The sequence below is a fragment of the Mastigoproctus giganteus genome, chromosome 11, assembly GCF_048544385.1.
Source record: "Mastigoproctus giganteus isolate SK-2022 chromosome 11, ASM4854438v1, whole genome shotgun sequence".
In the NCBI taxonomy this organism is placed as follows: Eukaryota; Metazoa; Arthropoda; class Arachnida; order Uropygi; family Thelyphonidae; genus Mastigoproctus; species Mastigoproctus giganteus.
The window spans coordinates 81,514,908-81,530,106 of NC_143585.1; the positions used below are offsets into that span (position 1 = coordinate 81,514,908).

Genomic DNA, 15,199 nt, shown 5'->3' on the forward strand with positions numbered 1-15,199 from the left:
ATTATCCCTTTGTATAAGGCCACACCTTGAGTGTTGTATACAGGTCTGGAGGCCTCATTTTAAGAAGGATGTAGAGCTGTTGGAACGAGTACAGAGAAGGGCAACAAGATTAGTGAATGGAACAAATGGTTGCTCTTACGAAGAAAGGCTTAAGTTTTACAGATTATAGTGTCTGGAGACTGGGCACCTGCAAGGTGATCTAATTGAGGCTTGAATGGTTTGAGCATGCTCAATGCTGATGGGATTCTTCCTCTTGTTCAGAATAATCTCCTGAGAGGGCATAAATTCAAAATGCTAATGCTAATGCTAATTCTTTGGGCGCTCCCCTGAATCCAAGGATGCTCTCATCGTTGTGGCTGAAGATTTGCTTATTATCTTTGCTTTTTCCCTTAATATAATTGGATAGATTCCAGCCACCTTGGGTGTCTTTTTTTAGACTTACTTTCAACATAGTAATACTGTATAATTGAACATGAGCATTTCAGCAGCAGCAGATTTCTTTTGGGAGAAATAAGACAGGTTTTAGAAGGACTGTTGTTAACTAAGTTTTCTGAATGAACAGAATATTTATAAGGCGGCATCGTTTTAAGTTATATCTCATATTGTGAATACCTTCACAGCGAGTTGCCATGACATTGCACTACTTCGAATAAGTAACGCTTCACCTAAGGAGAAGACTAATGTTACTTATTCTCAGATAGGTACCACCACCCAGATAGCACCGTTTTGAAATATGGTATGGGATAAAGTTCTCGGTTATCCTCATACTATCCCTATTAGACTTAGAAAAGAGATAAAGATGTAGGAAGGTGATAGTAGGAGAGGGAGAGGAAGGAAATGCCATAGAAGGAAGAAAGGGACAGTTGCTTCTTCAACTCACACTCAAAGTTCATATATTCCTCAAATAGGCAACGCTTCCCCAGTAGAGAAGACTGTTGTTACCTATTCGAGGAAACTCAGCTCCTTCAACTCACACTCAAAGCTCATATATTCCTCGAATAGGCAACACTTCCCCAGTGGAGAAGATTGTTGTTACCTATTCGAGGAAACTCAGTGGCCATCAGGCTCCCCCAGACAGCACCGTTTCAGGGCTATTTGGCCCTTCTTCGGTGGGTGGGTAGGTACCCGAGTGATGCAATGATGACAAAACAGTTATGAAGTATAACTCCACAATATGAGAGATGCCTGATGGTGTATGATGTATTTAGACTAAGGTGCATTTAGGGCTAAAGCCTCAAGCTGTGAGCAAATTTAGACTATGTATATATTAAGTGCAATAGCATCATTAATACACAGCCATATCTGAATGAACAGAATATTTATAAGGTGGCAAATTTGCTTCCAGCTTGAGGCTTTAGCCCTAAATGCATCTTAACTAAGTTTTCTTGATTCCATTGGAAAATTACCTGGAGATTGGCATTTAAGGAATTTTTGGAAGATATTCAAAAAGATAATGCTGTTTATTGCTAACAGGGTTTCTCAAATTGAAAGATGGAATGTAGTGTGGGTGCTATCATCAGGAAGCCTGTAGACAAGGTTTCAATCAGTTGACCTAGGTTATTTATAAAGAGGAAAAGAGTGGGAGAAAAAACTGAAATTTGGAGAGACTACCAGGATTAGTAAAGACATTGGAAAATAGAGCTGTTTACCATTGACCACAGTCAGTGATCAGAGAGAAAACTGGATACTCAATTACAAAAAACAGTTGGTAGTCCATAAGATTGGAACTTGTTACAAGACCTTTATGCCATGCATGATCAAAAGCTTTAAAAATGTCAAAAGAAACTCGTTAGGTTTTGCTGAAATTTTTATTGAATTTATCCAAATTTGAATGACATAAACCAAGACCACCAGTTCATTGACAGTGATTTAAACAATATTGACCACTATTGGTCATATGGATATTTTTGAAGTAGCATAAAAAGGGCAGGTGATGGATTTCTTTATTGATTTGGAAAGAGTTGAGGTAAATGTAATAATTGGAAGGGAGGAATTTGGCTTTACATGAGCATGTTTACATGAAAAGTATCAGAGATACCAACAGAAAGAGAGGGTGTAAAAAGGCGACGCAAAACAGTAATAAGATTTTGTGAACAAGTTGAGAAATTACATTGGATCCAGAAGACTTCTCGGCATTAAGATTTATTTATTGTAATGTTGTCCTTTCTTTGGATTTTGTTATTTGTTTGTTATTTGGTTTTTTTTAGGAACATTAGCAACTAAGGCCATATTGCTCCGTGAATATGCGGTGGTCATTCCCTGACCTTTCTGCATCCTCCGTATTTGGTGGTGATGGGCTCGAACCCCTGTCTAATCAAGAAGCGTGTGCTACGCACTGCTGCTCCTTCCCACCTGGCTATGGAGGCGCCTCCTTTCTTTGGATGGACAATCACAGGAGTCATTGAACGAAATGTATTTGGTATGATATATAGTGATCAGAGAATAAATAGCATACTAATAAGTCAGCTTTATGAAAAGATATTAGAATTATCAGGAGTGGATGTATGGATGAAAAGAAGTTTAGGCCACTAGCTTTGGCCAGAGACCAGGAGACTTGACTACCAATAGACAAGAAACTAGTTTCCTTCTCTTAACCTGCTAAAAATCAAGTTTACGTTGAATAAGAAATAAAGGATTTCATCTCTTCAAGAATAATTTTTCCAACACAATCTGAGCAAACAGTAGAATCAGATTATTTAAAATGGTAGTCTGAACTTGGAAAACAGGAATAGAAATCACACAGATCATCTCATTTTGCATTCTTGTAATGCCCAATGACACAAGATTGAGAAGGGGGAGATGTTTCATTGGAGAAGACTATTACCAATTGTGATTTGAGGTACCTATAGGACTACTAACATTAATTGTATACTTTGAATTTGAAGTGGTGTTGGTTAAGAAAAGATCAAGGATGTTAGCTGTGCAGTTAGAATTGTACAGTATTCTGTTATGTAAATGATAAATTGTGTAAGGTCATTAGTCAAAGCAAAGCTTCAGCATATCTGCCAGCTGAGTACTTGCAACTGAAGCCATCTAGAATTATAAACATTAAAATCACTGAAGAACACTACTTCACTGCTAGGAAAGTTTGTTTCGAGAAAGTAGAATTTCAAATACAGTCATAGTTCTGAGTGATTCGTAAGGGGTTTAAGAAAGATTTGTATTTACCCAGAAGTAGATGTGATAGAAGGCTGAAACAAACATGTATTACACTTTTTAAATGTAGTCACCAGACAAAATGACACGTTTTTGCCACCTCTTAATAATACACTCCTATAAGCCAGTTTTGTAAAAGTCCTCTAACTGTACTTCAGATTTTGACTCGACAGCAGAAATTACCTCATCATCAGCAGCAAAGTGTTTTCCATGAATAATGGATTTCAGGGTAGGAAACCAAATACGGAGGATGCGGAAAGGTCAGGGAATGACCACTGCATATTCTCGGAGCAACATGGCCTTAGTTGCTAATGCTCCTAAAAACCAAATAACAACAACAACAGGGTAGGAGAGAAGAAGTCCAAGGGTGTAAGGTCCAGGGAATAAGCAGGATGCAGCAATATTTCAAACCCACATTCATGGGCACACCCCACTGTAGATGTGAGGAATGTGAGGCATTATCATGGATCAGGTGTACACCCCTTTTGACAGCTTTCTCTGTCTTTTTTATTTTATTGCAACACATAGCTTTATGAAGAGGTTGCAATAATACTTTGCTATCACAGTACAACCCCTTTAAAGGTAATCTGTTAGTATTACCATGCTGATCCCAAAAAATTGACAGCATCACCTTGCCAGCACTTGGTTGCAACTTTGCCTTTTTGGCGGTGATAGTGTTTCTGCATGCTTCCAATGTTTTGATATTTGTTTAGTTTCAGGATCATAGTGATGGATCCAAGTTTCATCCAAGTTGACTAGCCATGAAAAAAAAAAACTCCTCTTGCTTTTCCTGGCACATCAACATCTCATATGCACACTTGCCCTTTCCTTCTTCTTGTAAGAGGTCAGAATTCTGAGAGTCCACCTAGCAGACACTTTACTCATATGCAACTGTTGATAGATGATGTTCTCCACAGACCCTATACTAATTTGGAACTCTGCATCTAGTTCTTTGATGCTAATACAGCAATTTTCCAGGATCAATGCCTCAATTTTTGCAACACTCTTTTCTGTTACAACAGTTGCTGGTCATCATGGGATTTCGTCATTGTGCACTTAGGTTCTTCCACATTTGAATTGTTTATACCAGTGTGCAACAACACTGTAATCTCAACAGTCTTCTCCATGAACAGCAACCATTTCTTCGTGGATTGTTTTATGTGTTTTCCCTTGCAAAAAGAGGAACCGAATCACTGATCTGTATTCCACTTTATCCATTGTGAGACTACTTCATTCAGTGCGGCAAAGAAAAAAAAATTAATTATCAGATAAAAAACAAAATTTGTGTGGTTGCTATAGGATTTCAAGGTATCAAATAAAAAAAAATCATCTTTCTATCACAAATACTTCTTGATGAATACAAATTGTTTTTGATCCCCCTCATATAGAACCTCTATTAGTTTGACAAAATGGTTTAAAGAGATTTTAAGCTACAGCAGATCAAACAGAGGAGATTCCAGATTAGGGTCTTGATAAGAATATCAGAACAGTCATATGAGCAAGTACCATCTTTAAAGCACAAAGATTCAGTCATTAAATAATTAGGACAGATGAGATGAATAGTACTTGAGGCCATAGATAATTTCAAAAAATGTCGCAATTTGATGTTGGTATCAGCCCAAGAACTGTTCATATCAATTAAACAATAGTTCATTGGCAGATGCCACATGTATAATGCATATAATTCACAAGGCCAACGTTTGTATACTATATTTCAGATGGTTATAAAATTCCTGCAGTATTTGGTTACATATATATTCCACTACCAGGTTTATGGGTGTTTGTTGGACCTGCTTTTCTTCTAGTGTTGCTAGCTGCTTGTATATGTCCCATTCAGAATTTGGAAAATGGGACATATATAAGTAGCTCAGAGACCAATTTTCCTTTCCCTTGTAGTTTTAAATTAAGAGTATTTAAATGACTAGAAATATCTGTAAGAATTGCAGGTTCAAACAACCACTCCATAACATGTAAGCAACCTGTAAATAAATTAACTTACGATTAAAATACCAGTAAAATGAATAGCATTGTAAAAACAAAAGTGATTTAGATGAATTAGGTGATTTTAAATTATTAAGTGATAAATGGGATAGCAAAACAATTAATATTAAAACTATAATCATATAGTTTAAAAACATTTACTTACAAATTTAAATTGGGTGCATATAAGTTTATTAATAGCAAATTAGAATGCCTATTAAATTTTTGAAATCGATGTTTTAATGTTAATCTGCTTAGTCACTTTGACTACTAAGCAGATTAACATTAAAGTCAGGCATACTTACAATAAACTGTTTGAACTGCTAGCATGTAACTACAAGCATGAGTCTACTAACTTGGCAAATGAGGAGATTGCTGACTGTAATTGTAGTAGTGTAAAATATTATTATTACTAGCCATATAATGCAAGGAAGCCTGAGACTTATGCCGCACCAGCTAAAAAAAAATTTCCGAGTTACCCTGAGAGAGAGAGAGAGAGAGAGAGAGAGAGAGAGAGAGGGTCAGAAGTAGAAAGGAATCACCAAGAAAGAGAAGAATGATGATATCCAGCTCAGGACCCTGGGTGTGCCAAACCCATACACACCAAATGTGAGCCCCTAGGGTTCTATATATGATGCTTTTGTTGACCCACACTATAAGCATGTAATTGCTGGAAACCTGGAAATTATCGAAAAGCAAGAATTAAGGGAGGAATGTCTTATGGATTTAAGTTTAGGCCCAGTGATAAAGTCAGGTTACCACCGAACATGTTTAGGCCCAGTGATAAAGTCAGGTTACCACCTTACTTTATCACTGGGCCTAAACACGTTATACAAATCTATGTAATGAATAGAATTGGGAAACTAACATTAACCTGCTGATAAAATGCAATGTTTGTTACATAGATTTGTATATTTGAAATGCAGTAATTTTATTTGACTATTGTTGTCTTGTGGCCTTCGGATGATGAGGGACACATTGTTGGTTGTCTATTCTCTATTTTTGATTGTTTCATTTATTTGCTCTCTGTTTTTGTAGTTTCATTTCTTTGTTGATAATTTATGGTTTCTTTATCATGATATTTCACATGATTTGACTTCAGTGTGATCAATGGGCACCAGTCTAAATTTATTCTATATTGGGCATTAATTCTTTGGTATCTTTACCTTTTATTTAAAATACTCAAAATTTTTGTCCATATTCTTTCTACATTTTCATCTTTTTTTTTTTTTTTTTTAATATCCTATCCCTTTACTGTCATCTTTCATACCTTGTATAAATGCTCTCCCTTGTATAATAATTATATTATGTTATAATATTGTAATCATATTACACCTAATTCTGTTTTTACACGATAGATACGTTCCTGAAAAATACATGTAAAAAAAATTTGTGTAAAAAAAGACATGGAAGAAAAGAAGATTGGTTCCAGATCTAAAAAATCAGTAAAAATAATTAAAAAAAAAAACACATAAAAATATTCGTTTTAAGCTTATTATTTTATTTCAACAAAATACACATGTAATAATATGTAATGAAAATGTATTAAAGTAAATCTGTATGCATATTAAATGAAAAAAATTCTTCATGAACAAAAAAAAATCTGTTTTACACATAACAAGATTTTATTCATTTTCACTTTCTGATAATAAATGGCGCATACGTTTGCATACGACTGGAATATCACTGCTATCACTAGAAATGTTGTGGACATCTTCTCCTTCCTCTATTAATGAACTTCTTTCTGTGATCTCTTGAGCAAAATCAGCACGAGTCTCCTCTGATGCTGATGTTTCACCGGTTTTACAAACAAATTCAGTTATTAATCGTTGTGTTCGTGTTTTGGTTAGGCCGTTATATAATTCTCTGTAAGAGGCTGTCAACAACTTCAGTTCACGTTGAAACTTCCCAGCACGTTCCTCATTAGGGTCATGTTTGACAAAATGATTACCTAATTTTCTGGCCAGTTCCAGACCTTTTATTAAATCTGCATTTTGAACAGGATCATTTTCTTCATTATCATTACGTTCTGTGAGATAAGGAGTCCCAAGGACAACCTCTAATATTTCATCTTTGCTTAGGGCTTTGTCAGTTAACAATTCATCAATATCCTCAAACGATAGATCATTGAATCTTTCTCCACCAATTTTGTGTGCCATTGTAATTATGTTGGGAAATTCGGTCGTATTAGGGATAATGGGATCTTTGCTTTTTACCCATTGTGGCCAAACCGCTTTCCAACACGCATTTAAAGTTGCTGGTTTTAATTCAGTTAACGCTTATCCAACTTGATTGATACAATCCATAATTGAGAATTTCTTCCACACATCAATGACTGTTAGTGTTTCATCATTCAGTTTGTCCAAAATGTGTTGGAATGTTTATTTTACGTAGTATGTTTTAATTGTCACAATTATACCTTGGTCTAGCGGTTCTATCAAAGATGTAGTATTAAGTGGCAGAAATAAAATTTGTACGTTTGGGTGTTCCAAGATAGGATGGCCAGGTGCATTGTCAAGAATCAGAAGAACTTTAAATTCGAGACCTTTCAAATTCATATAACGTCTGACTTCTGAGACGAAACATTTGTTGAACCATTCTGTAAAGATAGCAGTGGTCCACCAGGCCTTCTTGTTTGCCATCCAGTGAACAGGCAGTTTATTGCTATCTACACCTTTCATTGAACGTGGGTTTAGGGTCGATTTACCAGCAGTGGTTTCAACATACGATCTCCTGAAGCGTTGGAGGAAAATAATGTCACACAATCCTTAGCTACCTTAAAACCACCAGCAGTTTTTCGCGATTTGGCTACATACGTTCTGTTCGGTATTTGTTTCCAGAAGAAACCAGTTTCATCTGCATTCCACACTTGATCAGGAGTGTATCATTAGCATTAGCATTAGTAGAGGCATTTGATGCAAGAAAGAAAGCTTATGCAGCATCAGCCAAAAAAAAATAAATAAATAAATAAATAACCACTTCCACTTCACCCCTCTGTTCGTTTGAAATACCTGTCCAGCTGAGCCTTAAACTTATTTAGGCTATCAACTTATTTAGGCTATGAATTGGGGTCACATTTGCACATCTCCAGTCCATGGGTACTTTCCCTGAGTCCAAGGAAGCTCTCATAATTATGGCTAAGGGTTTGCTTACTTCCTTTGCTGCCTCCTTTAATATAACTGGATAGATCCCATCCACCCCAGGTGCCTTTCTTGTATTTATCTTCAACAATTTCTCCCCCACTTTACTCTCAGTTATTACAAGATTCTCTAGCTTACTGCCAGAGTTAATATACCTCTGGCATTCCCCTCACTGAATAACTTCTCATGTGTGAATGTCGATGTAAAATATTCATTCAGTTTGTTAGCTACCTGAGCAGGATCATCAACAGTTGACCCATCGATATCAAGTGGACCAATCTGATTCATCCCCTTCCTTCTAGAGTTTACATAAGTAAAGAACTCTTTGCTGTTTTTCTTTGCATCCCTTGCCAAAGATTTCTCGTAATCTGCCTTCGCCTGCCTAACCTCCTTTGTAACTTGGTTACAGATCAACTTGTATCTATCATAGGCTTCTGTGTCACATGTTAATTTGTATGTATCCCATGCATTTTTCTTCTCTGCCATATGTCTCATTAGTTCATCTGACATCCACTTAGGCCTAAACCTTGAACAGTATTTCTTAGTTGGTATGTAAAGCCTAGTAGCTTCCAAGATAAGTTCTTTGAATGCTTCCCATTTTGAATTTGCTGTTGGTAACATCATCAGTTGGTCCCACCCTATAGAATTTAAATACTGTCTCAGTCCATCGTAGTCGCCTTTACGAAAGCAATAACCCTTCCCTTTACCCCTAATGGTAGTTACCTCTTTGAGTAAATCCCACTTCAGCAGACTGTGATCACTGCCACCTAGTGGTTCATTTACCTGCAGATTCTTAATGCATGAAGAATCACTACTGATAATCAAATCAAGAGTATTACTCCCTCTAGTTGCCTCCCGAACATGCTGATGTAGAAAACAATCATCCAATAAATCCGCAAAAGCCTTGCTAGTGTGTGAGTGACCAGCCCACAAATTCCAGTCAATATCTGGGAAATTAAAATCCCCCATTATAAGACTCTCTGATTTACTGGCCCACTCTATTTCCCCGTACAATTTCTTATTATACTCATCAGAGTCATTAGGCCTATAGCACACTCCTACTCTCAATTTTGATCTCCCAATGCCTATGTCACACCAAACTGATCAATAATTTTTGCAAGTTCCTGCGGGGATACTTTATCAGCCAATTCATCTGCAGATGCAGTTTCACCTTTAATTTTTATATTATGAAGAGCATTCCTTTTAAGAAACACTGTCATCCAACCTGTACTCGCAAAAAATTCATATTTTCTGTTTAACTGAGATGAAGTGCTTGGCTCCTTTTCTTTAATCTGTCTGTAAATTCTTAGTGCTGTTTGCTTGATGGCATTTCCATATACTGGTACTCTATTTTTTTTTTTGTGACTGATCTTCTATCCATATTACCAGAGCCTTTTCCATTTTTTCTTAACAATATCTCTTGTATATGATGATGATGAATTAACACTTACTTTTGTTCCAGAACATACCGACTTCCTAATTGCAGCTTCATTTTTCTTAATAGTTCTTATGGTAGCTTCATGTACACCAAAATGCTTTCCTACAGATGATCTAAAATTTGAATTTTAAGTTCCAAAGAAATCGCTTTCCTTTTCATTTTGGTAATAGGCGAATTATTCGACATTATATAAGGGCTACCGAAAAATATCTCAGTTATAATTAATAAAAAAAAGTATGAAAAATTTGTAAACTTACAATTTATTGACTATTGGCAAAATTAATATTTATATGTGCACAAATTTCACTAAAGATTCTTTCACTTTGAAATAGAGCTTACTACTAAATGTCTTCCGAAGATACAATGCACGAATACCGTAGATGTGCACCAAATTCAATAAAAACATTGGTGATTCATAGATACCTAGATGTACACTTTGGTAAACAAAAGCACACGTTTCAAAACGCACACACTAGCTGTTATCCAATCTATTGGTGCATGTAATATAGAAATGATACTAATATGCCACAAATAAAAAAAATTTTTCTTAGAATTTAGGCAAAAAAAAATTCATAGAAATCATGTTAAATCAAAATGACTCGCGTAAAAAGAGAATGAAATATTTATTTTGAATTCCTGTTAAATCAAATTCGTGTAAAAAAAGTTTGTGCAAAAACAGAATTAGGTGTACTGTCTATTTTCAGAATGCTTGGCTAGATACCAGTGTGTCCATAGGTGTGTGCAGGGGAGTGATGTCCCCCTGAAATCTTGAAGGGGTCCCTCATAGCCTCACGTGTCAAACATTTTTGTTAAATCATAAAAAAACATTGTTGCATTTTATAACTAAAGAATTAAAATAAATGAATATTATAATGTATTTTAATGTATATATTTTTAAATAAATTATTATATAAATTTATTTTTTAAATAAATAAAAGTTTTAATATAAATACAAAATTGTATTTATAAAAATATATTTATTTAAAAATAAAATATTTATTTTTATGGGGGGGGGGGATGTGGTTGGCTCCCTTCTTGTTTTAGGCTGTGCATGCCTATGAGTGTGTCATAAAAAGTCTTAATCTTATGTTCTCAGTTTATAATTCAAAACAACAAATACAGAGTTTATTCTTTTTTTTTTTCTAAAAGAACATATAATTATTTTCTTGATGAAATTACACAACTTCTCAAAAATAACTAGAAATTTAATTAGCAAAAACGTGATGAACAATCAGTGATGTTAATTTGGCTTGGAAATGAAAATTGAAGTTTTGATATGGAGAAAAATAATTTCTAGTAATCTTGCACTTACAAGGAGTGTCTGAAAAGTTTTTGACCTGAGTATGAAAGGATAGTGGTACAATGTTAGCAATTTTTGTACTTGGTGTATAACACTTCAAATAATAACCTGCCAAGTTTTATGCAGTTTTAATAACATCTTTTTTAAGTTACAGGTCCTGACTCTGATGTATTAGGGCTTAAAGCCTCAAGCTGCGAATGAAGTAAAAAAAGTTGTCTGAACGAAGGAAAATGGACAAAGTTAGTCACAATGCAGTCATCCAGTAATTGGGAAAAAAGGAATAACACCAAAGGCAATTCGTGGGGATATGATTTTAACATTGAAGAGGATGCCCCTTCCCATTCCATGGTTAAGAAGTAGGAGGGAGGAGACCAGAAGGTGGCCCGCACTATGAAAGACTTTCATTGTCCGTTACTCCAGAAGTTGACAGTGTGCATGATCTAGTGAACAGTGAGTGACAGTTTGCTGTATTGCCAGTGTCTCATCTGAGCATGTGTTCCACATAATAACAGAGCTTCTCACTATGAAAAGGTGTCAGCTCAATGGGTCTAGAAGTTGTTAACAGGAGGTCAAAAATGCACAAGAGTTGTCAAGTCAAGTGAAAATTTGCACAATTTTCAAGCAGGTCCAGCAAATTTCCTTCCATATTTTGTGACCATGGATGAGACTTGGGCCATCACTTTCAGCCAGAGACAACGCAGCCATCCAAACAGTCAAAAAACAAACACTCTTCTTCCTTGCCAAAGAAATGGAAGTCAATTCCTTCTGCTGCCAAGACAATGGCATCAGTTTTTTTTTTTTTTTTTAAATGTTGATGGAGTATTGCTAGTGGATTGCATTCAGAAAGACCAGACAGTCACTGGGGCATATTATGCAGAGCTTGTGAGGCATTCACATCAAAGACAAATGCTAAGGAACAGTCAGTGAAAAATTCCAGGACAACATGCCTGCTTATACGTCTGTCATTAGCATGGCTGCACTGTATGAGTGCGATTTTGAAATCTAGAACCATTCACCATATTCATCAGATCTAGCACCATTGGGCTTTCACCAATTTCCTTAAAAAAAAAAACCAGTTCTTCAATTATCACCTGTCTCTCCCCTGTAACAGATTATCCAGTCAATTCTTCCTTGAATTTTTTCAAACTACCCACTTTAAAAATGTAGTAGTAGTAATGGAGGCATGTGATGCAAGAAAGCAAGTGTATGAGCTTATGTAGCATCAGCCAAAAAAAAAAAAAAACCCAATTCACACATCAATTCCCTTTAAAAATTTGTCCAGTTCCTCCTTGAATTTATTTAAGCTATCAACTTCTACAACAACAGATGGAAGTTTGTTCCAGCAATTAACCACCCACTGGCTAAAAGCAAATTTCTGCACATCCATTCTACAACTGTCTACAACACCATGGCACCTCCTCATATTCGCATCGTATAAGGGCCGCCGCCACCTTGAAAGTTCATGTTTTTAGCATTAAAAGACGTGAAGGTGTAAAGATTGTTGTAGACGTTTTCTCAGAAGTGTCTCCCTGTGTTGTCAAACAACAAAGTCTTTAAAACGTCTGGATAAGTATCTGCCATCGGCAAACATACCTTTCCTCCATGACAACACGAATGTGTGGCTCTTTGGAGTTTGCCTCTTTGGAATCCCCCCACAATGTTGACATTCATCTACCATATCACCTAAATCGCATTGGCGACTCTGTGGGCAGGAGCAGCAGTGCGTAGCACACGTTTCTTGATTAGACCGGGGTTCGAGCCCGTGAGCCACCAAACACGGAGGATGCGGAAAGGTCAGGGAATGACCACCGCATATCCCCGGAGCAATATGGCCTTAGTTGCTAATGCTCCTAAAAACCAAAAAATAAATAAAATAACCTAAATCGCAATTTGATTTTTAAGTGATTTCTTTGTTATCAGGATCTTGTGAAGATCTTACATTACGTCTGAGCCATTAACAGTTCACTGAGTTTTGGCCTGTTCTTTGTCCATATTAGCTACCTGCTTTTCCACTTGCTCTGTTGTCATTGAACTTATTCTCTGGTTAGTTCATAACCTTTCACCATGTTTCTCTCTATATTTCCGTGCAGACTCCTGATGGCATCATCATTTCATTTTCTCTCGGAATCAGTGTTTGCCAATCTAAGTTGCAGCATTGTGTTAATTACTACGTTAGCAAATCAAACATCACGGATTCCAGACACCTGCCGAAATGCACTGGTCGATATCTAATCAGGAAATGACCTATGTAATTATTTACCTGTGCATTCATAGTGATGTAATTGCCCCGCCCACTTGTTCCACATGAATCAAATCCCTCTTCTCGCATTGACTACCCCACCATACCACGTGGCATTCTCAAGGTCGAATAAATATCACCAGGAGGAAAAATTTTTTAATGTATAGAGAGATAATAAATTGAAAATATACCTGGCTGGTATCCATTTTCCCACCAACAGCGATGGTACTGCTGCAGTGTATACATTCTTGTGGGGCCCAAGAGAAAACTTCTTCACAGCTGAAATCAACCCATTACAACATCAGTAGAAAAAGTGTATTGACTCCAAAAGGGACTCTGTTGGAAAAGTTAACATATTACCAGACTTTTCAAATAAAGCCTTTATACTTAGGCCATAAACATTTTAAATACTCCATGTAAAAAATTTAATGATTACGATCTGAATTAAAGATTTTTTTTTATTTTACACTGACACTTTTGTTGATTTTCATTGGAGTTAAATTTGTTAATTGGGGTTTTTTTGTAATTTTATTAATATAAATTTTAAAAAGCTTCTTTTTTAATATACGCACGTATCCCCCCCACCCCACCTCCAGAGTTGTTAAAAGCAATATTTATGCTGATATTGTTTTTAATTTTTAATGTTATCCATCATTAAATTCCTTTTATTATTTGGGTTTGGGAATTTTTTTCTTTATTTTTCCAGCATTCATATCTAATTTTTGTTCTCTCTCTCTCTCTCTCCTCAATTTAATTAATTAAGAAAAATAGAAAAATATTATCATTTTATTTATTTATTTTTTTTTTTTTTCCACAGAGAAGGTGTAGTTTCTACGTTTGTGTCTACTGAAGGCGGTTTGACGAGAATTTATCCATCAAGGTAAACAGTTTAAATAATTGACATTTAATACTGAAATATAAGGTTGAAAGATTCTAGGATTCTACTTCTCAAAATATGAATTAAACATCTCACATCAATTGTGTGGATTTTTCTTATAAACTACAAAATGGTATTAGCTAACCCTTAACTGCTGCCATTAAGTTCATACTGTAATATAACATGAACATTTTTAGTTTATGCCTGTGTATTCTTTGGCATAAACTAAAAATTCAGTTCAGTTCCAATCTGTGCTGATTATATATATTAGTCTTTTAGGATATTGTTGTATTTGAGTGAAATTGCAAAGGCCGTGGAAAAGTAGTAGTAATAGTAGTAGTAGTGGCATGTGATGCAAGAAAGCAAGTGTATGAGCTTATGCAGCATCAGCCAAAAAAAAAAAAAAAATCACAGCATTCCCTCCAAGTGCCTGTCCAGTTCCTCCTTAAATTCATTCAACCTGTCAACTTCCACAATGACAGATGGAAGTTTGTTCCAGCAATTAACCACCTGCTGGCTAAAGGCAAATTTCCGCACATCTATTTTTCATCTGTCCTTTCTTAATTTGAATTTATGCCCCCTTAGGTTCATAATCTGAACGAGTAGAAGGATCCCATCAGAATTCAGCATGCTCAACTCATTCAAGGCCTTATACACTTCACTCAGATCACTGCACAGGTGCCTAGTCTCCAGCCACTTCAATTTGCAGAACTTAAGCCTCTCTTGGTAAGAGGATCCCTTCATTCCCCTCACCAATCTTGTTGCCCTTCTCTGTACACGCTCAAGCAAATCTACATTCTTCCTAAAATGAGGTCTCCAGACTTGTACGCAGTACTCAAGGCGTGGCCTGACCATTGCCTTATACAGAGGGACAACACCTCCTTTTCCCTGCTAGCAAAATTCCTATATATCATTGACAAAACCCCATGACCTGCCCCGGCGCCTCCGTAGCCAGGTGGGAAAGAGCAGCAGTGCATAGCACACGCTTCTTGATTAGACCGGGGTTCTAATCAAGAAGCGTACACTAACCTTACACGCTCAAGCAAATCTACATTCTTCCTAAAATGAG

At 36.1% G+C, this 15,199-nt stretch overlaps 1 protein-coding gene across 3 annotated transcripts in view; it reads left to right on the forward strand.

Annotated features, from left to right (window-relative positions):
• Positions 1-15,199, forward strand: part of LOC150078191 (voltage-dependent calcium channel subunit alpha-2/delta-2-like) — a 663,667-nt gene that overhangs the window by 393,084 nt on the left and 255,384 nt on the right. For all 3 annotated transcript variants that reach the window (XM_090384688.1, XM_090384689.1, XM_090384690.1), the window contains one exon: positions 14,071-14,133. In XM_090384688.1, the coding sequence (XP_090240814.1) occupies positions 14,071-14,133 (63 nt within the window). The remainder of the gene's footprint in view (positions 1-14,070; positions 14,134-15,199) is intronic.